At 41.4% G+C, this 25,384-nt stretch overlaps 3 protein-coding genes across 5 annotated transcripts; 1 reads left to right on the top strand and 2 right to left on the bottom strand.

The window, feature by feature from the left end:
• Window positions 1–379: 379 nt before the first annotated feature.
• On the bottom strand, window positions 380–4,938 carry LOC118948720 (tRNA (adenine(37)-N6)-methyltransferase). The gene is made up of 6 exons (XM_036973436.2): window positions 4,672–4,938; window positions 4,379–4,524; window positions 3,907–4,081; window positions 3,476–3,633; window positions 2,482–3,156; window positions 380–1,850 (listed from the first exon to the last, which is right to left on the bottom strand). Exons 1-6 carry the CDS (start codon window positions 4,755–4,757, stop codon window positions 1,630–1,632), a joined length of 1,461 nt encoding a protein of 486 aa, XP_036829331.2. The 5' UTR covers window positions 4,758–4,938; the 3' UTR covers window positions 380–1,629.
• A 307-nt stretch (window positions 4,939–5,245) lies between these two features.
• LOC110497350 (uncharacterized) lies at window positions 5,246–8,491 on the bottom strand. 2 transcript variants are annotated; one of them, XM_036973449.2, is made up of 4 exons: window positions 8,350–8,491; window positions 7,039–7,129; window positions 5,968–6,446; window positions 5,246–5,801 (listed from the first exon to the last, which is right to left on the bottom strand). In XM_036973449.2, the coding sequence occupies exons 1-4, from the start codon at window positions 8,411–8,413 to the stop codon at window positions 5,686–5,688; spliced, it is 750 nt and encodes a 249-aa protein (XP_036829344.2). In that variant the 5' UTR covers window positions 8,414–8,491; the 3' UTR covers window positions 5,246–5,685. The 2 variants fall into 2 exon arrangements, with proteins under 2 accessions (XP_036829344.2, XP_036829345.2); XM_036973450.2 differs by having other exon boundaries at window positions 7,051–7,129.
• A 3,019-nt stretch (window positions 8,492–11,510) lies between these two features.
• Window positions 11,511–17,368, top strand: LOC110497348 (acidic leucine-rich nuclear phosphoprotein 32 family member D). Of its 2 annotated transcripts, none has more exons than XM_036973453.2 (7): window positions 11,511–12,405; window positions 14,710–14,859; window positions 15,163–15,285; window positions 15,551–15,737; window positions 16,380–16,480; window positions 16,574–16,637; window positions 16,749–17,368. In XM_036973453.2, the coding sequence occupies exons 1-7, from the start codon at window positions 12,352–12,354 to the stop codon at window positions 16,829–16,831; spliced, it is 762 nt and encodes a 253-aa protein (XP_036829348.1). In that variant the 5' UTR covers window positions 11,511–12,351; the 3' UTR covers window positions 16,832–17,368. The 2 variants fall into 2 exon arrangements, with proteins under 2 accessions (XP_036829348.1, XP_036829347.1); XM_036973452.2 differs by having other exon boundaries at window positions 16,746–17,368.
• Window positions 17,369–25,384: the final 8,016 nt, after the last annotated feature.

Below are 25,384 nucleotides of genomic sequence, written 5' to 3'. Positions count from 1 at the left end.
AGCTACAGTAGCTAGAGTTACTGGCTAACGTTATGAAACGTGACCCTGTTTAAATTATTCGGCTACAAAGCGCTGTAAATAAAAGTCCGAGCTATACTTAAAATATTTCCTAAAGAAAATGTTTTTGAATTAAGTAAACAAACATACTGCAGAAGGAAACGTCAACCACCACTTCTTTCAAACACGAGAAGGTTCGCTGCTATTGGCTATAAACCGTAAACGTCAAATCCAACGCCTTCACGTAAATCTATGGGTCGCATTTGACCAATTACTACCACCTGCTGTTGTGTTTGTTTAGTGTGTGGTATTATTTTCAAACGTTTCAGATGCTGCATGTTCACAAAGGCAAAGTTCAGTGGAAGTCACAGTAAAGCCCAAATTTGATTTGAGTAATTTTATTCACAAGACAGTATTTGTTTTATTTTCATACAAAATACAAAACATTCCAAGACAAGTTGTATACAAAAACAAACTTTTAGGGAGATTACAGAAATGTCAGGTGTCTCATCTGCATCTAATCCTCACCTCAATGCATCTGTCCTACTCGATGATTGGTATTAACGTTTTAATAGACAGGTCATTGATAGGACCGTTACCTACCTGAGCCGCGTACCACAGCACCATGTGATCGTGCTTGTCGACACAGTCATAGTCCAGTGCTTGGAGGATGAAGTCAGCCTTTAACATAGCCCGGTGGAGATTCAGTGGTCCCATTGCTTCCTAGGCAATTCAAATCAACTGGTGAAGGCTTGTTTTCTCTCTGTTCAGTGAACTCTTTACATCCGATTTAACAACACACTATTAATTAGTTGTAATTTGCTGACCCTAAAAACAGCGTCTCCTTACATGAAAATACCCACCGCCTCCAACTCTCTCTCACACACACACACACTTACAAGAATACAAAGTAGTAGTGTGAAAGAGTGATTTGCTGTTGCTATTGGAAAGGGGAGTGGTTCTAGTAGTAAATCTATGCCAGACAATGAAAGGCCCACCACTCCACTCCATCCAACAATGACAAGTTGACCAATCCCACAGACTGTTGTCACACTGGATATAGACAGAGGGCAATTAAGTTCCCAATATAAATTCCTGAATTTAAAATACTTTGTACTGGACATTGGATTACTAAAACTGAGAGGTTGACAAAGGTCAAGGGAAATACTGGAAGCAATTTTGGAATCCATATCCTATCATAGCGGAGTCGATATTAAAACTGTAACAATCTAACTTAGATAGTAACGGTGTGTTCACTACCATTACTAAACAGAACTCAACCGTAAAGATTCCATCTGATAAGTGATAGTGTGCACTGCAGTGTACTGAGGTGCTCTCTCCCAGCCTAGAGGTGCTTGGAATAAATGCTCTATAATGTAACTTACTTAGTAAAATAAAGTGTTACGATCATACGGTATAACCAACCATTTCAACAAGCACTCTATCTTTACAGGGAAAAATAAATAAAATCTATTTTAATAACAGTTGTTGATAACATTGCATTTATTTAGTTAAATATTCATATTTTCTCAGATTTACCTGTAACACAATTATTGAGAGCTGATTCCAAAATCAATCCATAGAACCAGAACCATTAGGATCATACAGAACCTGAACCATTCAGCTGGCCAGTTATTTTCCTACAGCCACGAGTCTGACCCGGAGCACCTCAGCGAAGCCCTGTCCGAACCAGCAGGTGATGTCTGCCGTGTCCAAGGTGAAGAAGAAGAGTCTGTCCTTACAGCGGCTCCTCCGATACACTGACCTGGGGTCAGCAGATAGAACCCCTCTGATGGCGGCAGCAGCCTCTTTTGGACCACGCAGGAACCGGAACCTGGGTCGGTCATGAGATTCTAGAGAAACGGGGACATTCATAGAGGAAGAAGCCAGGCAAAATATATCTATTTTAACAATTATGGCAAAATGGATGACGGAGAAACATTAATTTTTTTAAATACCGTTGACTTTAATTTGGTAGAATAGTTTGGTGGTTCCAAACTTCTTCCATTTAAGAATGATTGAGGCCACTGTATTCTTGGGGACCTTCAATGCTACAGAAATGTTTTGGTACCCTTCCCCAGGTCTGTGCCTCGACACAATCATGTGTCGGAGCTCTACAGACAATCCCTGACATGCACTGTCAACTGTGGGACCTTTTATAGACAGGTGTGTGCCTTTCCAAATCATGTCCAATCAATTGAATTTACCACAGGGGGACTCATACATGGAAACAGGATGCACCTGAGCTCATTTTCAAGTCTCATAGCAAAGGGTCTGAATATTTATGTAAATAAGCATTTTTTTATATTTTTGTATACATTTGTAAAAAAATATATACCCGTTTTCACTTTGTCATTATGGGGTAGGTAGTGTGTAGATTGAGGATTATCTTTGAAATGTAATCCATTTTAGAATAAGGCTGTAACGTAATAAAATATGGAAAAAGTCAAGGGGTCTGAATACTTTCCCAATGCATAGGCTTACCTGTATTGATGGGGGCAAGAAACTCCCCCAGCTCTCTCTCTGCATGGGGTGTGAAGCGCACCTCCAGACTGGTCACAGGAGGCTCCCTGATCCAGCCAGCGATGGTGCTGTAGGCCTCTTCCCCATAGCAAGGCCTAGCACTATCCTCCACTGGCTCCAATGGCTTGGCTTTAGGGCCATCTGAAGCCTGAGACTTTCCTACAGAGCTCCCCAGGGTGAGGGGGTCATGTCCCTCGCTGATGTAGGCCTTGAGCTCCCCCAGCACAGTGGTGATGTCTTTGTCCAGGGCTTTCGGAGCAGAAGAGCTGGAGGCATCGCCTGGATGGAGGATGTGAACTTTGGATTTGTCTTTTGAGTGGAGTATTCTGGGGTCTGTGCTATGACTATCCTGTCTCTCAACCCCCAAGTCCAACTGGGGATCAACAGTACAGGAGGACGAAGCTACTGAGTCTGAATGCAGCGTCTCCACACTGGTGGTCCCCTCTTCTGATGGTACACTGGTGGTCCCCTCTTCTGATGGTACACTGGTGCTCTCAGGTTGGACGCCACAGTCATAAGTATCTGTGTCCATGTCCACTCTACTGTGTGGGGAGTCATAGTCAGAGATGTAGGGTTTGATATCGAGGACAGGGGTGCCTGCGATCATGTCTATCTCACTCAGATGAAGTGTGTCACCTTAAAGTAGAAAGTGAACTGTTTATTTCATAAAATACACCAATCCACATAGCAGGCAGTTCGACACTGAACAATAGTGTGCCTATGGCATGCCAAGCTTAGCAATTATGGAGACAATAAGGCTAAGCATAACTGCAATAATGTCGGACACACCCACAAACTCTCTCTCTCACACACACACAATGTACTGCTCAATCTGAAATGAGACTCTGCAACATTCTGGGGATTATATATTTGGGGATGCACCTTTAGACGGAGCACCGTCACACTGCGCAGAAGAGCAAAGCAATTCGAGCTGTTTTTGGCGACTGATACTAACCTGTGACTCTGTCCAGCTTGGCCAGGGTCAGACCCAGGGCGTTGGGCCGGTGGGGGCTACGTGTGGAGTACACCCCAACCCTCTGGCCGTTCAGTCTGGGTGGCTTCACCTTGGCCTTATAACTCAGGTGGCCGTTCTTATGGAACAGGAAGATGACCCTGGAAATGGAATGAGTGAAAGCAGGATAATGTATTTACTGTACAAGTGTAGACAAATTGGGAATAATGGGATGTAAGTTGATCAAAACAGTTCATGACAAAGAAAATTATTGTCACATCCTTGATACGTTTAGCTAATGAGAGAACTGTCTTTGCAAAAAATACATTTTGTTTTATGTAGTACTGACATTTCTGCCTTCTTAAACAGCCTTAAGTTTAGCTAGCTACCCCCTCCACTAAGTTTGGCTCCCTATCCCCGTCTCTAGTACGTACCAGACATGAGAGTAGTTGTCCAGGCCGACCAGTGAGTGTTCAGGGTTGTTGAAGACACTCTGCTGGATCTGAAGGGTGGCCCTGGAGGGCCCACATATGGTTGGCTGTCTTGGGGTGCCATTCTTCACTGAGAAACAGGAGTTGATGTAACCTATGGGGACTGTCTGGATGGTCCCTGTGAAGGAGAAATTTACATTTTAAAAAATGATTAAAGGTCCATTATCTAGCTTTGTACCATACCAAACATATTTCAGATAGAAATGCAAGCTATAGATATGTCATTCTCATAGAAAATGATTCCCATTGGAAGAAAGTCTGATAAGCGGAAGATCCTTTGTGTGCGATATTTCTATATTGATTCTATATTGAATAGAAGTTCTAATTAAGTGCCAGTCAGATAAAGCTAAACAATGATCAAGACAAGTCATGCGAGGAAGATATAAGCGAGAAATCGAGTGCCTTAGTCAGCTACCTTTCTCAAGTGAATTCCGTGTCTCTAGTTCTGCCTGTGGCCTTGGCTGACTCTTTGGAGACCGACTCTGGCCAATGTGTGTCAAAGCAGACTGGAGAGATGTCATGTGTTTTCGATGAGAACGAACAGCACTGTCCAACAATTGCCTGGGTGGGGGGGAACATTTTAATACCTGTGTTGACACATTATGGTCAGCAGCATATAGTCAGTATGTAATACAAATAACGACTTAGCTAGATTTAGCTCGTTTTTTTCCAAGATGCCATGCGTTACATCTAGCATTTATTTCATACCTGAGATTCTTGATTTCTTTTCGCATGACAGATATCTGCTGGTTGAGTTTGTTGACATGCTCGGTACAGTTGCAAGTGGCAGACATTTTGATAGTGTCTTGATTGCTTTGCTAGTTTGTCATTGATTAGATTAAATAATCAGAATTCATACAATAACATCTGATAATGTTGTAAAATATCAGAGATTGTTTGTGCTGCCTAACAAAAGTACACATCTCTGCTGAAATGCTTCCGCACATGTGTGTCGTCATTTCTAGCTGGCCAACCAGCAACTTACTAATGGAAAGCGGTGACTGAGTGCTGTAGCAAGCATACGCAAATGATTATGTAAATTGTGAAGCAAAATTTCAAACTCGTGTCCTGATGGGGAGTTATGGATGAAACTCGTAGAAATAACTATTTTTAATGGTTGTCCGTTTAGAGAAATGCCAAAACAACATGTCTACTGTAATATTGAATATATATAATGACTCCTTCGAGATTGTTTCAGTACTGTAAAAGGACAGCAGAGGGTACTATTGAGCAACTGAGACTTGTTCTTGTTTTGTAGATGATCATAACAAGGAGACAGTCATATTATCAACAAAGCATCACACCTTTATTATCATAGCGCTTATCTCAAATAAACCATTGGTATAAAAAAAATGTAAAAATCACAATTAGAAAACACAGTTACCAGAAATGATTAAATACAAATGTACTTTCAAATGCTGCCATGTTTAGCTTGTACAACTCATTTATTAAATACAGACAATGCAGTTCTTGCAACATAACACATTTAGACACCATTCATGAAGCAAAAATAAATAAATCCATGTGTCGGTTTAAAGCTGGAATTCATGCATTTCATTGTACATTACATTTCATATCCATACTCTATCAGGCTCAAAATTACAAAGATGAGTTAACCAGTAAGGCTAAACTGCATCACGTCTCAAATGCACATGTTGACAGAATAGATTACATTGCATGTAATCTGTCTGTATGTTATCAGAGGCCAGATCTGAGTGGATTTCAGAAGACGTTTCTTGGTGGATGATCTTGTGAAGGAACACCAGTGTAGAACCTTGGGAACGTAGAGAACACTCTATTCTGTTCAGGCACATTGACAGACGGCTCTTCACTTGACCCTATGACAGAAAGGTGGTTAGTTTAACATTTCTGATTATGCCATATGTGACGAGATCATATCCCCCACAGCTAGATAACATCCCAATGAGCTCATTGGCCAGACACTTCAGTAATTTCAGAAGTCATGACTGCAAAGAGACATTCATTAATTGATGCCATTAGTACCTTGATCAGTGCCCCAGTTGTTTTGAGATGGAGGGATGTCTTCCTTCTCATCAGGACCCAAGTCCTCAATCAGCACCTGGTCCAGGGTATCACTACCCTGGTCACTGCCTTCTGTGTACAGGGTCTCCAACAGGGATGGTGCAGGGGCAGTAACAGGGTTAGACATTGGAGAAGGGGCAACAACAGCCACAGGAGCAGGGGCAAGGATAGGGATAGGGTCTGGGACGAGGGGGACATACGCCGGTAGGGATTCTGGCGGGCTAGGGTCCACCGGAAGGAATGGGGATAGTGAGATCAAGGTAGGGGCAGGGGTGACTTCCACTGGTTTGGACACCACCTTTACAATGACAGCCTCCTGTTCTGGCTCTTCCTGGGAAGCCGGGAGCTCCGGTGTTGGATCAGTCTTCCTCGGCCTTCCTCGTCTTCCCGAGCTACTCTTCTCCTCTCTTCCCCTCACTCTCTTCCTCCTGCTCTCTACCCTGAAGTCACACAAATAGAAATGTAATCGTGGGTCGTCATTACACTTCCTCGCAACTGGAATGTTTACACTTTGCAGCAGATTACGTTGTTAAGCTTGGCGATATTCAATCATTCATTGTTGATAGTGCAAAGTCCTTGATCTAAACGTGTGGTGCCAATCGTTGGAAACGCCTAAGCAACCTTTGGTTTCCTCTTGCTTCATATTGGACAATGTGGGCTGGAAGACTGATAGACAGCCAAATACGATCATGATCAAATATACTGTTTCATGTACACAACTTTATTTATGCATGTACACATCTTTTACTATTTCCTGCTCTTACATTCTTTAAACATACAAAAACATAAAGTCATGTTAAGTGGCTTTTCAGCCAAACTTATTTAAGCACGTAAGCACTAAGGACAAAGGGCTTGGCAGCTGTATTGAAGCCCACATAGTCCACTCAAGTTTCTAGTTAAACACGTTTGTCGGCTGAAGCAGAAAACCGTTATTAGTGGTTGAAATCTAGGCCTCTTCCTAACTCTAACATGTTTGTTAGAGGATGAGTGTGCATTACTAGTTCTGCACCTCTTCTCAATGTCTACATTTACCCATAAACCCACTGGTTAATCGCCTTCTCCTCGGCCTCTGCCTTTCTTTTCTTGAGAAGGTCTCTGTCTCTTAGTCGCCGCTGGATCCCACCTGTAACACCGACCAACATACACCAGTCAGTCAGTCAGCTGTCAACGACAGACAGGACACTTCACTCTCATTCCGCATTTGAATTCTATTACATCAATAGTCAGAGTGTAAGACACATTTAGTAAATATCGTAATAAACCAACAATGATTCAATAAAAATTGGGTTACTTAGGCACTTTGTTTCATTATGATTTGTTTCACTGTCCTCTCTGTACTTGATCAATTACTGGTTTATGCTGTAGTAACAAAACTCTCTCCATATTTGAATGCTCCAGTAGTTTATGCTGTAGTAACAAAACTCTCTCCATATTTGAATGCTCCAGTAGTTTATGCTGTAGTAACAAAACTCTCTCCATATTTGAGTGCTCCAGTAGTTTATGCTGTAGTAACAAAACTCTCTCCATATTTGAATGCTCCAGTAGTTTATGCTGTAGTAACAAAACTCTCTCCATATTTGAGTGCTCCAGTAGTTTATGCTGTAGTAACAAAACTCTCTCCATATTTGAGTGCTCCAGTAGTTTATGCTGTAGTAACAAAACTCTCTCCATATTTGAATGCTCCAGTAGTTTATGGTGTTGTATGATTTGTGTCAGAAATTGACTGCAAATCCAATGCAGCTATATAGCAGCAATTGTATAAACCATCAGCATACCAAAGTATAGGATGATAGTACATATTATACCATGGCATTGTTGAATACTCCTTTCTGATTGGCTTGAAGGGCATTCTAGAGCGTGCATTATTTCCCTATAACTCACTCTATATTTGCACGGTAGAATTCAATGGCTATTACATTGTTTGAGCTGCTTTTGAAAGAAAAAGTTTAATTGAAAACAGTATTGTATAGGATGATTAGTACATGTTAGTACATGGTGTCTGGGACTACAAACATACAGTATGAGACAAACAGACTCAGACAGAGAACATCTACAGTAAAAGTGTCTTCCAAATACATGTTCCTATTGAGTTGCAATCATCTTAATGGTACATCTGTTTGGACAGATCAACCATCAGTAAGTCCTTTGTGACCCAGTTTGCAGCCAAATACATTGGCAGGAATATGCATGAATAGAGCCAATGTTAAAAAATAAAAGGACAGTATGACATACTAATACTGGGACTCAGATAGTAACCTTTTCCAGAGAACAGTGGTACATCTGAGAAATAATAGGATATTTCACTATAAAACAGAATAGAGACAATGTTCAGAGGTCATTTACCTTGGTTATCATTGGGATTTTTATATTCCAACTCTGGTTTCTCTTTATCGAACGTCCCCTCCATTTTGCCTCCTGTAGAAATGAATGTAACTTGTTGAGAGGGGCAAGCGAGCAGAGAGGGGTAAAAACGTTGATAAAAAATGATGTCTGTTTGCAAGTCCCGCCCCCCAAAAATCCTTATCTGGTTAACCATTACCATAGCCCTGGAAGAGTTCTTATGGCTCAGCTCTTATCGTATTTGTAAAGGTGGAGGAGTTGGCACAAAACGGGTATAAAAAAGCAGGCCATGTTGCTGGCTGTGTGTGTGTGTGTGTGTGTGTGCATGTGTGTGTGTGTGTGTGTGAGAGAGAGAGAGACAGAGAGAGAGAGACAGAGAGATAGTTGTCATGGGGCTGCCTATACAGATGTGTGTGTCTGAGAATAGCAGCACAGTATAAATAAAAGGTGCGGAGTGTGTCACTGGTGCTCAGGAGAGAGAATGACCGAATTCAGGCAATTTCTCTCTTGGTGTTATGCAATATCCAGTCAGTGATATGAGAAGGAGCACAGTAGGGTTCAACAAGAGAAAATAAAGCCCAGAGGGACTGAGGCAGACAGTGTAGGTAGGCTAGCTAGCTGTGAGTCAACGCTTCTGGGATTGACTGTGTGCAGCTCGTTAGAAGGGTATAGCCATAGACATGCACACATTCCGGAAGGCTCCACACCGGCCCTACATACATACAGTGTTTGACTTGGACTGAAAAAGGTGCCACCGGGACTCATTTTGGGTGACGGTACTGTTTATATTTAGGTGCAGGAGTTCCACAATACTTTTGAGCTAATATTCTTTAAGAGGAACAGGAGCTCAAGCAGTAGAACATTTGAGGTGCCGATACTCATCTCTGGGGAGCTCCTGCCCAAGTCAAACACTGAATACATAGTCTACATACTTTAGGCCATGTATTTTTCTCTTTCGAGAACTACAGTACAGAGAAAATGTATCCTATATACCAGATTCACTGGAACTACAGTATACATTCCTATAAGTTGGAAAATAAACACAATGTCTTCCAATCCATTCACTGAATACTATTTAGTCTGACAAGAAGATATCTTTATGGCTGTTGTTTTTTCTTTCTTACAAATGAAGAACATAGCCAAAAAACCTTGAAATACCGCCATGTTTTGTTTTTGAATCAGGCGGCAAAAGTAGCACCCCTACCCCGCGACTCAGGGTCTTCTACAGTAGAGTGGAGGCATAACCATCTTATCTCATCGCAAGGGAGCTGCTCATTCTCTGGGCGTGTTCTCAATCTTCTCCCTGCACATTGAAGCCTCAGCCTGCTGTGTCTGAGCCAGTGAGCCTCTCTGGAAGCCGCTGCTTCACTAGAGCAAATAAGACTCAACTGCCTATCAGTCTTCAGTCTGGCACAGTTCTACTAAGAGGCCCTATACTTGATTACTGTACTTAGCCTAGTTTCTGGCTTTGGAATTTTGTGTCAAATATAATTTTTCTCAAACAATAATTTTACATCAACTTAGTAGACAGCCAAGTACTTTGTTAGCCATTGAAAAAACTAAGTAAGCCATAGCCTAAACAGTTCATTCTGGGAGACTAGCAATTTCCAATGAAAGGCCACAAAGAGTACTGCCCTACAAATAATCTATGGACTACCAGATATGTGACACCTCCTCTATTTTCATCTTCAGCTTTGGAGGAGAGTTTGACAATGACACTTATGCAGAACAATTTGCAAAGCAATAGTAGGTTACCAAAATAATAACTCAATGTGCAACAAATGAGGACACACACACATACACAAAACTACCTTGAAAAATGTGTGTTGAGGAAAATCAGTTTGCCGGGATCCTGCTGTCAGAATCAAATCAACTAACACACTAACACTTCCGTGGATATTATACTCAGCCGGTTCACAATATTGTACCCCCTTCTGTCTCTTTAAGGGGCAATCTGCCCTTGCTACATCCATTTTTGGATGTATGAATTAATGATATGTACCCATTGATTCTTGAAGAATATAATTTATAAATGCCTCATGAGCTTAGTTCAACTATCCTACCTCATCAGAACCCAAAATATAAGCTTTTTTTTACTCCAATGTTTGTAAACAAATTAGCCTCAAAACATGGTTAAAATTATAATTTTGATTTCATGGCTGGTCAGTCCTTGCATCCATACCTCTGTCTATGAATTGAGAGTGGTTACATGACTCCCTCAGCCGTTTACTAAAACAGGGGCAGCGAAAAAACACTCTGTTTCCACTGCTGATTGCCCCTTTAAAGGCTTGCACATATTTCTAAGCAATCGATTAGATAAGCAGATACAGTCAGAGAGGAGAGAAGGCACCCACACACACCCATAATGCATGATAACCTCATGAGTTTGAGGAGGCTGTACAAAGACATTGCAGTGCCCTCTCCTGGTAAATACTTTCTATTACCGATTACCATGTTCAAAACATGGTTGAAATGTACAGCATAGTACAGTAGGTCCTGTAATGGTATTTATTTTAGAACATTGATTTTAAGATTACATTCATATCCAAGATACAAAACTGCTGTTTTCATGTTTTACATATTGTGATTTAAAAGCTGTGATTGCGATTTTACAAATGTTACCACCATATTAATTAAAATCCATCCCAAAATAGAAACACATAGCTATCTCAAGCATAGTAATGGTATAGGTGCCGTTAGTCTTGAATGGGACACACGTTGGTGACCTGACTAGATCCTACGAAAGGCTTTTGTAGAGATGCACCTAGAGATGCAAGAGACTCTTTCATTGAAAAACATTTAAATAAATAAATTGGCTTGTTGATGAATATCAATTTCCACTAAGGTAATTTGTTGCTGGTTCATAATTGCCATAGGTTTAAGTGTTTCTTGTCCTGACAGAGAGAAGGTGCTCTTTGGTGGTAGCGGGAGGCACACTGGTGGTTTCTTCTGCTTCGGGGATCTTGCGTCTCTATGCAGGAAGCGTAAGGGAGAAGTACCCCATCACGGTGTGCATATACAATGCTCCCTTCACTGTAAACCAAATAAACGCACTCTACTTACCGGTTCTAATAAAAGGGAAAATTTTATGAGATTATCAGGCATCGTCATACTGCTTGAGATGCTGATTATTATAAAATGAAATAAGTGTACACACATTAAATAGGGTGTAATGTTTATTGAGCATATGTACATTAGGACAACAATGTAATGTGTTTAGGTTACGTTGAAATGTACTGATAAACAAAGAATGCTATGAAATTAATTTGCCGCTGCCTTGTCAACAGGTATCTTATTAATTTCAAAATAAGGCCTTTTAAATACAATAATTAGGTGGTTGCTTGGGTTTGACCTGTTACACACGTACCAGTGTGTATTATACACGTGTGAAATGGAAATGTACTTTTTGCATATCCCAAATCCCCCTGAGACACCCTCGAAGTGTGGGGTCAAGGCTAGGAGGAGGGGAGCTCAAACATCTCTGCTGTAGATGTTTGAATTAAGTAAATAATAGTCCAGATTTCATTTGTTTTTTCTTTAGCAATTTTGCAATGATTTCTGATTATGTAATCAATTGATTTATTAAATAAGTTTCGAATAATCTCCGAATTACAGAATGTTACAAACTGGTTATTTTCATAAAAATAATCAAATAAAAAGACTGACAAAAAACAGTTGTTTGAAATTAGAATTGTACATAATACATCAATTTTCCCCCCAGAAATAAATCGCACATCAGTTGTTTCATGGCAGCGTCATGTTCTGTGACTGCAATGCCTGTTTAACCGCAGTGAGCGTTTCTGACCAGAGATGGCGCTATTGAGAATATATTTTGTTTTAGTCCCGTTTCCCTCCATGGTTTCTCCTCTCCGCGGGTAACTTGGCGTTTGGCTCAGTTCATTATACAGTCCCATATTCTTCCTCCATTAGGGCATCTCTCTGCCTTTGGACTGTATATAAATTACACCGACACCCAAGAGAAAAGTTCAACTTTCGTAGGGCGAGATGGACATGAAGAAGAGGATCCACTTGGAACTAAGAAACAGGACCCCATCTGATGTAAGTCGTGCCTTTTAAACCAAACCTTTAGTTTTCTGGCTAGCTTGCTACTTTTTTTGCTTTCCAAGTGACCTGTGTAGCTAATGGTGACCACATGGGCTTAATGTTTCTCATTTATTAATAGAGCGGAAAATACTTAACTGTAACAGGCTACATTACACTGTCCCCGTTGGGGCGTGAGGGGGGACAAGACAATATTCAATCGTTACTTTCGAAAGCCGATTATTGTTGCTTTCTGGCATTATTGCAGTGTTAACAGTTTCACAGTCACTGGGTAGATGTTGCACACACACGGTTCGAATGCACCAACGTCTCAATTATTTGTTAACTTCTACATCTGTGTTGTAGGAGACGTGTTTTTCCACGATGCGTTAGACATTGACGGAATGGTTTATTTTATATAGACCTTGGTAGCCATGTTTGTTGCTAGCATAAATTCTAAAATGGGGCGCCCTTTATTACAATGCACTTATATCCACAACAATAATCCAAAATCAAGTTTATCCCATACCCCTACTTTCGTGATTATTATTCATGAGATCACGGGTGGCTTCTTTTCAACATTTTCCACAAATTGGGTAGGGACACATTAGATAGCTAGTTTGCTAGCTAGCAAGCAAACAACATTAGTCATTAATGTCTTCTCACGAGCCATCCACATCTTGTAAGTTACAACTTACTATTACACCCCCCTTTCGATAGCTAGCAATAAACGTTTTATATTACTTTACTTGCTAAGAATCAACTGAAGTTGAGGAAATTAGCCAGCTACAATGTCGCCGATGATCTAACGTTACATGCCTACCCTCACGTTCCGTCAAATGTTATTGTTCGATTTGAGATTCATAAACTAAATAATTTCCCGCAAATTAAAGCTGATTATTTGTTAATGTTGCTAATTCGTAGCAGTCATCGAATGTTTGGTTCCCGCCATATTATTCACCACAACTACCACGAAAGCAAATTAAATACTTATTGAAACTGGCTAACCTCCACGTTCAGATTCGGTATTTTGTATGTTAATCATTTAAAATATCTAATGCTTCGGCTACCGACAATCTCCGAATAACGTGTTGGTCGTCGGCTAGTGCAATAGCCTGCTTGAATGACACGAGACAGAGGAAACTGCGTTCGGTGCGTGTGTTGCTAAAACTCCACGTTGACGCTCTCTGGTTTTCATGCAAACATTGATAAAAGTATTCTACATTGAAAGTTAATTGTAAGGGATGATTTTACGTAATTACTGCATGTAAACAGTCATCCATCTCCGGAGAGTTTAGAGAACTCTGCATACTGTATCTCAGGAATCGCCATGTTGTCATTCTGCCGTCTTTGAAGCTCTGGAGAAAGGAGGCTCCATCTTTGTTTGACTAATTTCCGTTCTGAATATTTCCTTCGACGTTGTTTACGAAACGGTGATCTAATGTAACAAACTGTTAAATCGGTCGTTCGTTCGACGACTAGGCGATCCATTTCCCCAATAAATTCGACTTGAAAATAAAAAAGTGTATCTTTACAGGGTATATTTGCAATCCTTTCCAATTGCTGTAGGGTAGGTAATGGCGGGCAGTCAGGCTTCTCTTGCAGGTCCTCAACTGCACGGCAGCGCTTAAAAGGGCAATGGCTAGCCTGTAGCGAGCTTGCTAACAAAAAGCATTGCATGTGTCATTAGTGACTGAACAGCGGGCAAGTGAAGGTAGAACTGTATTGTGCGGTTCTTCCTCGTGGCAGCTGGTTTAAAGAAACAACCGCGGTGCCTCGACATAAAACATCATGCAACCGAATACCTTTATTGATGGCTCCACTCGACAGCCTTATCAATGTTTCACTTTGCATCAATGTTTCACTTTGCCACTGTGCGAATCATGATATTTGACGTTCAGCGTTAACTTTCTTCAACCCTTTTATCGAGTTTTTGGTTGCGTAACGACTGTCCCTCACGTGAACTTTTTAAACGATGAGATTGTGTTGTGAGGAATTGACATGTTGCAAGTATTCATACATAAATCAGGAAAACGTCAGAATAACAACCACTTCTGTCGTTGAGGTCCATATTTTGTATATTGACCTTTTTCAACCATGAAGTTTAGATTCGATCGTAGTTTGGTTGTTGTATTGATGTCACAAGTTGTTGTTGCCAACATGTGACCATTATTAACATATTTTCCCACACCATTTTGCGTATATGCGTAAAATAAAGCTTTTATAATATGTGTGCATTCTCAATTTTAGAGTTTGTAGTGCATCTGTAAACAATGCATACATATGCTTTTCTTTGGATTACAATTTTACACATTTTTATAGGTACGAGAACTTGTCCTGGATAACTGCAGATCAAATGAAGGGAAAATCGAAGGTCTCACAGCAGAATTCGTCAATCTGGAATTCCTCAGTTTGATAAACGTTGGCCTAATCTCAGTCTCCAACCTTCCCAAACTTGGGAAACTCAAAAAGGTAATGTTTTTTTTTTACACAAGTTACTTACAGTATAAACATTTTTTGTTGACTCCTTAAAAATACCATGTAAGTTCTGCCTGGGTGGTATAGATAGAGCCATTGTATGCATTCCTAATGGAAACCCATTCCCCATATAGTGCACTATTGAGGGCCCTTGTCAAAAGTAGTGCACTGTTGTGTAAGGAATAGGGTTCCTTCCATTTAGGGCATAGTCGTTGTTTTCTGAAAGACTGTTACTTACTTGGGAGTTTTTTTGTTGTTGTTGACAGAAGTGACTGATATCTTCACATTATGTTGCAGTTGGAACTCAGTGACAACAGAATCTCTGGTGGCCTTGACGTGCTAGCAGAGAAACTCCCCAACCTCACACATCTAAATCTAAGCGGAAACAAACTGAAAGACATCAGCACGTTGGAACCTTTGGTAGGTACACCAAACTCCAAGTAGAGCACAATACAGTGCGACACTGTCTCAGGCTGTGCCTCAAATGACACTATTCCTCGTATAGTTGGCAGGCAACTGTTTTAGACTCATTTCTGATTTGTTTCCCTATGATGTGGCTCTAGTCAAAATTTGTTTGCTAGCCTATATGGGCAAAGGTGTGCTCTAAAATTGAATTAGAGATTTATTCAGCCAGTGTTTTTTTTTTTCACCCCCTAATTAACCTACATCCATTTTGGTCCCACAGAAAAAGCTGGATGGCCTGAAGTCTCTAGACTTGTTCAACTGTGAGGTGACCAACCTGAACGACTACAGGGAGAGTGTGTTCAAGCTGCTCCCTCAGCTCACCTACCTGGACGGGTACGACGTGGAGGACCGAGAGGCATCCGACTCGGACGGAGAGGTCGACGGTGTGGACGATGATGATGATGAGGGTGGGCATCCATTTTTTTGTGTGTGTGTTTTGAGGGACAAATATGAGGACGTGTAGATGTGAGTTGAATGGGGGTCTTCTGTAGCTGAGTTGGTAGATCATGACGCTTGCAACATCAGGATAGTAGGTTCGATTCCCGGGATCACCCACACATGTATGCTCCCGTGACTAAGTCGCTTTGAATAAAAGCATCTGCTAAATGGCATATATTACTATATATTACAATCCATAATAGTATATCGTGGGTGTTTTGTCGTGCAAGGGAATTTTATTGTGTATTTGTACTGTTTGTCGGCATGTGTCTGTGTGACAATGGATGTGATTAGATTTTTATTGGGATCTCTTTTAGTCCTCAGTTGGCCTAATCTACCAAGAGTCCTTAAATATTAAATACAATTTATAATATTATCACATTTTCACATAACCGACATAATACACTGACATTGACCAGGTAAATACTCTAAGTCTGAAAAGAGAGAGTGATTCCTTCATCTACCATAGTCCTGCACAACCTTCCAATTTATTATATCTAAATGGATCTAATGTTTTGTTTGAATTTCTATATTGAAAGGTTTTTGGTTTGCTCAGATAAATTATTCAATTGCTCTGAATCGAAAACTGATGCATTTATTTTGTTTTTTAGAAGATGAGGAGGGAGAGGAGGAAGACTTTGATGAGGAGGATGATGACGACGAAGAGGGAGTAGAAGGAGAGGAGGAAGATGAGGTCAGCGGCGATGAGGAGGTAAACTCCTTTTTGGTTTGTTTGACTCAATAGTTTAAAAGATCAACAGGGGGCATATTGTTGATTCTGACCTGCTCTGTCCCTTCTCTCCAGGAGGAAGACCTTGGCATTGAAGGTGAAGTTGAAGATGAGGATGATGAGGACGACGATGAAGAGGGTATGTCATTGTCATACTTTTTGTCACGAGCTCATGTCCGAAACTCATGTTAAAAAGTTGAACTTTCGGATACTTTACAGTGTAATAACTCTTTCTCATTTCCCCTAGAAGTTGAGGCTGTCAAAGGCGAGAAGAGAAAGCGAGAACCCGATGATGAAGATGACGATGATGATGACGACGAGGACGACGATTAAGAGCAAAAAACAAGAGCCTGTCAAGTTACCAACCCCTTCCCTCTCCACCCTTACACCCTGCCTACGCCACGCCTCTCCTCTCCCCCAGCTTTGAGTCCCCGTGTGGGGAAAGACTGTACCGGATGGGTGGTCCGAGTGGAGCTGCCTCCGCCCCATGGAACCGAGAGCCATTCCCAAGGTTCTCAAGCAGCGCACCACTCCGCATTCCACAATTTCACTGTCAACTCCCCCTTTATGTATACCTGTGTGAGGACTTTGGGACTGGTATCTAGTTTTGGGTCTGTGCTTTTAATATTTTGTTGGATGAACTCTGAATTTATATTTTATGTTGTTGAATTTATTATTTCTTCCCCCTCTTCTTTTGTCTTTGTTTTATTTTCCGTTCCTTATCCCCCCAATAAAATGATTGCTATAGCAGCTGTGTGATAAGCGAGCTATGATTTTTTTGTGGCCGCCTGTTGCACAAATCAAGGTTGTAGCTACATTTTTACTTCCTGTATGACCAAACTGCTTTGTAAATAAAATGTTACAATTTTATGCTTTGCTCTCTTCCTGCCATACTTTTCTCTTGTCACATCTAGAGTTGAATGAATCTGAGTTAAGTGCACCCCCTGCTGATTGCAATAGGTTGCCTCAGTGAGAAAATTCTGTTACACTCATTTTTATATTACATAGAATATTAATTTCCTTAAGGCCCCAGAATGGATACTTCAAAGTCACTCTACAAGATGACATGTTGCACCTCATCATTTTATTATTTTGAATGGGAGGGAAGGAAAAAAATAGGAAGACGTGAAATCCACTTTAACCCCAGAGCTGCCATGTGTTCGCACTTCTCTTTGTATGTTTGACTTTGAGAGTTGCAAAAGAGGTTATTGGTTCAATTCTAATTTGTTTTGCTTTGAGTGCTCCTAGAGATTTGAGGATTCTAGTGCCCAAATGCCTGTTTTAGCATGTGCAGCACCACTGAGGACTTTCATCATTTTGAAGTAGTCAACTGGGTGGGACTTCCTATGGCTTAAGGAAAGATCACATAATTCCATCCAGGTCACCAGGAGGAATCAGCCAATGAATTAGACTTGTGAGGAAACATTCCATAACTGCAGATGGTAGTAAATTGCCAACCTTAATATGGCTGTGCAGTTGAGTATGTGCCTTCAATCCATGAGGTTATGTGTTCAAACCCCCATTTCCTGTTTTCTAGTGTATATTTAAAGATGTCAAATTTAAGAAAATAAGTATAATGAATGTAAAGGAGTCAGTGGCTCTGGCATAGGGATCTTCCCCCCCCTAAACAAGGGATTATAAAGTTGAACCCAGCCCTGGCTCTGGAGCAGGGTTGCCTTAACACTGAGGACTGCCACAGAGCGCATCAAGGCCACTGGGAGTGGCTGCCTAACATAAGATGGCCAGAAAGTGGTGATGTTGGCCGGAAGGTTGCCATAAATGATCGAGTTCCCCCCCTGTGGTGCCTGATCACTAACCAGCAGTGGATATGGGGATAAGTCCCCGGAAAAAAGTTGACACTTACAGCGCTTTTTACATATTAAAACTTTTTAAGAACAGTGGCTACTTTTTTCAGGGATTTCCACCGTAACCTCTGCTGTACTCAGGAGAGGAGACCCCAGGTATTCATAACCATTTTTTAGCGTGAATGCCACCACATTGCCCTGCTTGTAAACTCAGCAAAAAAAGAAACGTCCCATTTTCATGACCCTGTCTTTCATAGATAATTTGTAAAAATCCAAATAACTTCACAGATCTTCATTGTAAAGGTTTTAAACACTGTTTCCCATGCTTGTTCAATGAACCATAGACAATTAATGAACATGCACCTGTGGAACGGACGTTAAGACACTAACAGCTTACAGACGGTAGGTAATTAAGGTCACAGTTATGAAAAGGACACTAAAGAGAACTTTCTACTGACTCTGAAAAACACCAAAAGAAAGATGCCCAGGGTCCCTGCTCATCTGCGTGAACGTGCCTTAAGCATGCTGCGAGGCATGAGGTCTGCAGATGTGGCCAGTGCAATAAATTGCAATGTCCGTACTGTGAGATGCCTAAAACAGAGCTACAGGATGGGCAGCTGATCGTCCTCGCAGTGGCAGGCCACATGTAACAACACCTGCACAGGATCCAAACATCACACCTGCGGGACAAGTACAGGATGGCAAAAACAACTGCCTGAGTTACACCAAGAAAGCACAATCCCTCCATCGGTGCTCAGACTGTCCGCAATAGGCTGAGAGAGGCTGGACTGAGTGCTTGTAGGCCTTGTTGTAAGGCAGGTCCTCACCAGACATCACCGGCAACAACGTTGCCTATAGACACAAATCCACCTTCGTTGGACCAGACAGGACTGGCAAAAAGTGCCCTTCACTGACGAGTCGCGGTTTTGTCTCACCAGGGGTAATGGTCGGATTCTCGTTTATCGTCGAAGGAATGAGCGTTACACCAAGGCCTGTACTCTGGAGCGGGGTCAATTTGGAGGTGGAGGGTCTGTCATGGTCTGGGGCCGTGTGTCACAGCATCATCGGACTGAGCTTGTTGTTATTGCAGGCAATCTTCTCAACGCTGTGCGTTACAGGGAAGACATCCTCCTCCCTCATGTGGTACCCTTCCTGCAGGCTCATCCTGACATGACCCTCCAGCATGACAATGCCACCAGCCATACTGCTCGTTCTGTGTGTGATTTCCTGCGAGACAGGAATGTCAGTGTTCTGCCATGGCTAGCGAAGAGCCCGGATCTCAATCCCATTAAGCCCGTCTGGGACCTGTTGGATCGGAGGGTGAGGGCTAGGGCCATTCCCTCAGTTGTTGAATCTTGTTGTGTTCATACAAATATTTACACATGTTAAGTTTGCTGAAAATAAACGCAGTTGACAGTAAGAGGACATTTCTTTTTTTGCTGAATTTATATGAACCTACAACCTTGTGCTCCATTCACTTGATATGAAGAAATGCTGAAATAGGGAAAAGAGGAGAGGGTTTGATAGAGGACTCATCTTTGTATCTGTGCCATTATAGTGTCTGTGACAGCATGGGCAGCGCCATTGAGGCTATCTCCATTTTAAAGTATTACATTTTCTTATTCTGCAGTGGCTGATTGCTCCCAACTAATAGGAAACCCTACCCAGTTGGCTACTTTAAAATGGTGGACGCCCTCAATGTCCATGTTGAAACGGGTCATATCTGTAACCCAGAGGTAATCCCTGTTGCTGCCTTAGCCAATCAGAGGGATAGTAGGGAAAGTGAAGGGAACAAATGACAATAGCCATGGGGCAGAGACATTTGTATAGTGAGTACCGTGTGTCAAAGTAGTTTAGGATGAGCTCAGATAGCGACACTAGATTCCAGGAAATACTAGGGTTTCCTCTGAGTCTCGTGAAGAAACATCATCTGGCTAATTAGAAAAGCGATCCCTCTGTTTCTCACCACTGCACTGAATACGGACCGCTCTCGCCGGCATCGGGACTCCTGCTCCAGAAGCCACACACACAAACACGAAGCACAGTTCTGCAACGTAGTAAAAGTTATTACATTACAGAGCTCTGATAGTTAAGGGGTACCCGGTTTTTAAAGGTTGCAACCGTTTTGACTGTTGTTGAATGTGTATGTTTTTACACGTATGGTGAATGACAGTGATATGGTTTTAATCTATTGGTTGACTTGGTGCCATACTGACTGGTTTATGTTTACTCGCAATTGAATATCTTATACGATTTATGAATATGTCTATTTGCTGAGAGAGGTGTTGCTTTTCCATACTTAATATAATTTCTGAAATGAGAAATGTTGCTGTGTGCATTTTCTTTCCGTGTGTCTGATAACGGGTCAGGTTCAACTAAGGTTATTTGAATAGGGAATTTGTAGTGGTATTTATTATGGATCCCCATTGGCTGCTGCCAAGGCAGCATGAGAACACACCTGGGGTTGAGAATGAGAACACACCTGGGGTTGAGAATGAGAACACACCTGGGGTTGAGAATGAGAACACACCTGGGGTTGAGAATGAGAACACACCTGGGGTTGAGAATGAGAACACACCTGGGGTTGAGAATGAGAACACACCTGGGGTTGAGCATGAGAACACACCTGGGGTTGAGAATGAGAACACACCTGGGGTTGAGAATGAGAACACACCTGGGGTTGAGAATGAGAACACACCTGGGGTTGAGAATGAGAACACACCTGGGGTTGAGAATGAGAACACACCTGGGGTTGAGAATGAGAACACACCTGGGGTTGAGAATGAGAACACACCTGGGGTTGAGAATGAGAACACACCTGGGGTTATTTCATTTTAGTTAGACCCCAGACCACTATCAACCAGACTTCTCCCTGGTTAGGAAAATGGGTGTAACATATCCAAATGCAACACTACCCAGGAAAGGGCTGAAAATATCCCATACTAATATATATAGCCTTAGAAATAAGGTTAATGAAATCAATAACATCAGATAACATTCATATTAGCCATTTCTTAGATAATCAATCAATAATCATAAAAAAAAAATGATGAAAGAAAAGCATTGCAAGTTTGAATTTTGTAAAGTTAGTGTGGGAGAGGTGGAAATATTATTGTTATCGATCAATAATGACAAACCTTCTGGCATTGACAACTTAGACAGGAAGCTACTGAGGATGGTAGCTGACTCTATTGCCACTCCTATCTGTCATAGCCTAGAGGAAAGTCTTTGTCCTCAGGCCTGGAGGGAAGCCAAAGTCATTCCGCTACCCAAGAGTGGTAAAGCGGCCTTTACTGGTTCTAACAGCAGACCAATCAGCTAGCTGCAAGCTCTTAGCAAACTGTTGGAAAATATTGTGTTACACCAAATGCCAAATACAATGCTATTTCTCTGTAAACAAATTAACAACAGACTTTCAGCATGCTTATAGAGAAGGGCATTCAACATGTACTCATGATTGGTTGAAAGAAAGTGATCACAAGAAGATTGTGGGAGCTGTACTGTTAGATTTCAGTACAGCCTTTGATATTATTGACCATAACCTGTATTTTGAAAACGTACATTACCAGTCAAAAGTTTGGACACACCTACTCATTCAAGGGTTTTTCTTGATTTTTACTATTTTCTAACTTCTAGATTTGTATTTTATTTGTAATATTATTTATTTTTAAAAATCCTTTATTTAACTAGGCAAGTCAGTTAAGAACAAATTCTTATTTTCAATGACGGCCTAGGAATAGTGAGTCAACTGCCTGTTCAGGGGCAGAACGACAGATTTGTACCTTGTCAGCTCGGGGATTTGAACTTGCAACCTAATAATGAAGACATCAAAACTATGAAATAACACATATGGAATCATTTTGTAACCACCCCAAAATATTTTGATTTGTTTAACTTCTCTAGGGTAGGGGGCAGCATTCGGAATTTTGGATGAAAAGCATGCCCAAATTAAACGGCCTGCTACTCGGGCCCAGAAGATATGATATGCATATAACTGGTAGATTTGGCAGGGGAAAACCTGAGACAAATCCATTCAGGAAGTATTTTTGGGGTGGATTTTGTAGTTTTCTATTCAATGCAATTACAGTATCCATTGACTTAGGATTCAATTTGCAGTTCCTATGCCTTCCACTAGATGTTTCAGTATTCTTATATATTGTATTCTTATAAATGAGGGAGTAAGACCAGTCTGAATGAGTGGACCCTGACGTGTCACAGAGCTTTTTCATGCGCAATCCCGAGAGAGTGCATTTCTTGTTTACCTTTTATAATGACAACGTTATTGTCCGGTTTAAATATTATAGATCATTTAGGCTAAAAACAACCTGAGGATTGAATACAAACATCGTTTGACATGTTTCTATGAACTTTATGGATACAATTTTGATTTTTTTGTCTGCCTGTTTTGACGGCGTTTGAGCCTGTGGATTACTGAAGAAAACGTGCAAACGTGCAAAAAATATAAAGAGACTTTATAGAACAAAAGGAACATTTGTTGAGTAAATGAATGTCTTCTGAGTGCAACCATATGAAGATCATCAAAGGTAAGGGATTCATTTTATCTCTATTTCTGAGTTTTGTAACACTTCTGCTTGGCTGGTTACTGTTTGTAATAATTTGTCAACTGGGCTATGTTCTCAAATATTCATAAGGTATGCTTTCGCCATGAAGCATTTAAAAAAATCTGACACCATGGTTGGATTCACAAGAAGTTAATCTTTAAACCTATGTAAAATATGTTTTATAATGAGTATTTCTGTATTTGAATTTGGCGCTCTGCAATCTCACTGGATGTTGGCCAGATGGGACGCTAGCGTCCCACCTACCCTAGAGAGGTTTTAACACCTTTTTGGTTACTATATGATTACATTTGTGTTATTTCATAGTTTTGATGTCTTCACTAATATTCCACAATGAAGAAAATAAAGAAAAACCCTGGAATGAGTAGGTGTGTCCAAACTTGGTACTGTATGTTTTATGGCTTTTCAACCTCTACCATATCGTGGATTCAGAGCTATCTAATATAACTCAGAGGGTTTTCTTTAATGGGAACATCTCTAATGTCAAACATGTAAAGTGTGGTATACTGCAGGACAGCTCTCTAGGCCCTCTACTCTTTCTATTTTTACCAATGACCTGCTACTGGCATTAAACAAGGCATATGTCTCCAGTATGCTGATGATTCAACCCTATGCACATCAGCAACCACAGCTAATGAAGTCATTGCAACCCTTTTCAAAGAGTTGCAGTTTGTTTTGGAATGGGTGGCCAGTAATAAACTAGTCCTGAACATATCTAAAACTAAGAGCATTATATTTGGTACAAATCATTCCCTACATTCTAGACCTCAGCTGAATCTGGGAATGAATGGTGTGGCTGTTGAACAAGTTGAGACTAAATTACTTGGATGTTACAGGCTCTAGTTTTAGAGCCTGTAAGGCTCTAGCAGGCTCTAGTTTAGTCTTATCTTGATTATTTTCCAGTCATATGGTCAAGTGCTGCAAAGAAATTCCTAGTTAAGCTGCAGCTGGCCCAGAACAGAGCAGCATGTCTTGCTCTTCATTGTAATCAGAGGGCTAATTTTAATATTATGCATGCCAGTCTCTCTTGGTTAAGAGTTAAGGAGATACTTACTGCTTCACTTCTTGTTTTTATAAGAAACATTAATGTGTTGAAAATCCCAACTTGTTTGCATAGTCAACTTACACACAGCACTGACACACACACTTACCCCACCAGGCATGCCACCAGGGGTCTTTTCACAGTCCCCAGGTCCAGAACAAATTCAAGGAAACGTACAGTATTATACACAGCCTTGAGTGCATGGAACTCCGTTCCATCTTGTATAGAGCAAGTGAACAGAAAACCTGGATTAAAAAAACAAATAAAGCAACACCTCATGGCACAACACCTCTCCCCCATGTGACCTACTCGTTGTGTGTATGTACTAACATGTATGTACACACACACACACTGCATGTTAATGTACGTAAATTGTCAAGTATTTTGTCTGTAATGTCTTTTTTGTTATGTGCCGGACCCCAGTAAGACTAGATGTCACCATTGGCGTTAGCTAATGGGGATCCTAATCAATCAAATCAAATAATGTGTCCCCTATTAATCTTTATGGTTTGTCCCCACAACTTCCTGAATGCAAGGCCCTCCCCTTCCTCATAAAAGATTATGGATATACAGGGTGCTTCCCGAGTGGCGCAGTGGTCTAAGGCACTGCATCGCTAGCTGTGCTACTAGAGATTCTGGGTTCGAGTCCAGGCTCTGTCCCAGCCGGCCGCGACTAGGAGACCCATGGGGCGGCACACAATTGGCCCAGCGTCGTCCTGGTTAGGGGAGGGTTTGGCCGGGAGGGATGTCCTTGTCCCATCGCGCCCCAGCGACTCCTGTGGTGGGCCAGGTGCAGAGCACGCTGACACGGGTCACCAGGTGTACAGTGTTTCGTCCGACACATTGGTGTGGCTGGCTTCCGTGTTAAGTGGGCATTGCATCAAGAAGCGTTTCGGAGGATGCACGGCTCTCGGCCTTCGCCTCTGACTGTAACTACCAATTGGGGAGAAAAAGGGGTAAAACATTTTTTAAAAGAGTATGGATAAGATAGTTGTCTGTCCGCCCTAACAATGGGAGTCTTCGTCCACAAAGCTGGGGTGTCTAGCTCCCGGTGGGGTGTCTAGCTCCCGCCTATCCTTTCTTTGGATTGGTAGATACATCTCATTATGTTGACGTCAACCACCTGTAGTCAATGGAGAAAGATGCTATGCTACTAGCCTCATGCCATGAATGTGCATAGCCATCTCGAGACAACACCGATGTAAAGTAGCCGGGATGTCACGTGTCTTACATATCAGTACACTTGCAACCACCTAAGCATTACGAAAACTTATTTTAAAACAAACATAGCAAATAAGCCAGTCATTGTTTTATTGACAAAATGTGACACTCTCATTGACCTCCATACAAAAACTCCTTGGTGTGCTAAACAACAACAAAAAATGCCACCTGCTGGAGGGAGTCAGATTTTCCGGTAGTTGGATCTCCCTCTTCCTCTTTGTCATAATGCACCTGAACC

This window comes from Oncorhynchus mykiss, chromosome 10 (assembly GCF_057628025.1).
Source record: "Oncorhynchus mykiss isolate SJ-2025 chromosome 10, ASM5762802v1, whole genome shotgun sequence".
NCBI classification, from domain to species: domain Eukaryota; kingdom Metazoa; phylum Chordata; class Actinopteri; order Salmoniformes; family Salmonidae; genus Oncorhynchus; species Oncorhynchus mykiss.
The sequence above is the reverse complement of the archived record's forward strand: the minus strand, read 5'-3'. Positions and strand labels throughout refer to the sequence as shown.

What these genes read in the sequence shown, in the direction of transcription:
- LOC118948720 (XM_036973436.2), bottom strand. Translation starts at nt 4,757, where the DNA reads ATGTCTGCCACTTGCAACTGTACCGAGCATGTCAACAAACTCAACCAG. An exon ending in AAAGAAATCAAGAATCTCAG is followed by an intron (nt 4,525 to 4,671) that starts GTATGAAATAAA and finishes CCCCCCACCCAG; the next exon opens with GCAATTGTTGGACAGTGCTG. An exon ending in ACGGAATTCACTTGAGAAAG is followed by an intron (nt 4,082 to 4,378) that starts GTAGCTGACTAA and finishes TCTCCTTCACAG; the next exon opens with GGACCATCCAGACAGTCCCC.
- LOC110497350 (XM_036973449.2), bottom strand. Translation starts at nt 8,413, where the DNA reads ATGGAGGGGACGTTCGATAAAGAGAAACCAGAGTTGGAATATAAAAAT. An exon ending in AAATCCCAATGATAACCAAG is followed by an intron (nt 7,130 to 8,349) that starts GTAAATGACCTC and finishes TCGGTGTTACAG; the next exon opens with GTGGGATCCAGCGGCGACTA. An exon ending in ATTAACCAGTGGGTTTATGG is followed by an intron (nt 6,447 to 7,038) that starts GTAAATGTAGAC and finishes GTGTGACTTCAG; the next exon opens with GGTAGAGAGCAGGAGGAAGA.
- LOC110497348 (XM_036973452.2), top strand. Translation starts at nt 12,352, where the DNA reads ATGGACATGAAGAAGAGGATCCACTTGGAACTAAGAAACAGGACCCCA. An exon ending in TCAGCACGTTGGAACCTTTG is followed by an intron (nt 15,286 to 15,550) that starts GTAGGTACACCA and finishes TTGGTCCCACAG; the next exon opens with AAAAAGCTGGATGGCCTGAA. An exon ending in TGAGGACGACGATGAAGAGG is followed by an intron (nt 16,638 to 16,745) that starts GTATGTCATTGT and finishes CATTTCCCCTAG; the next exon opens with AAGTTGAGGCTGTCAAAGGC.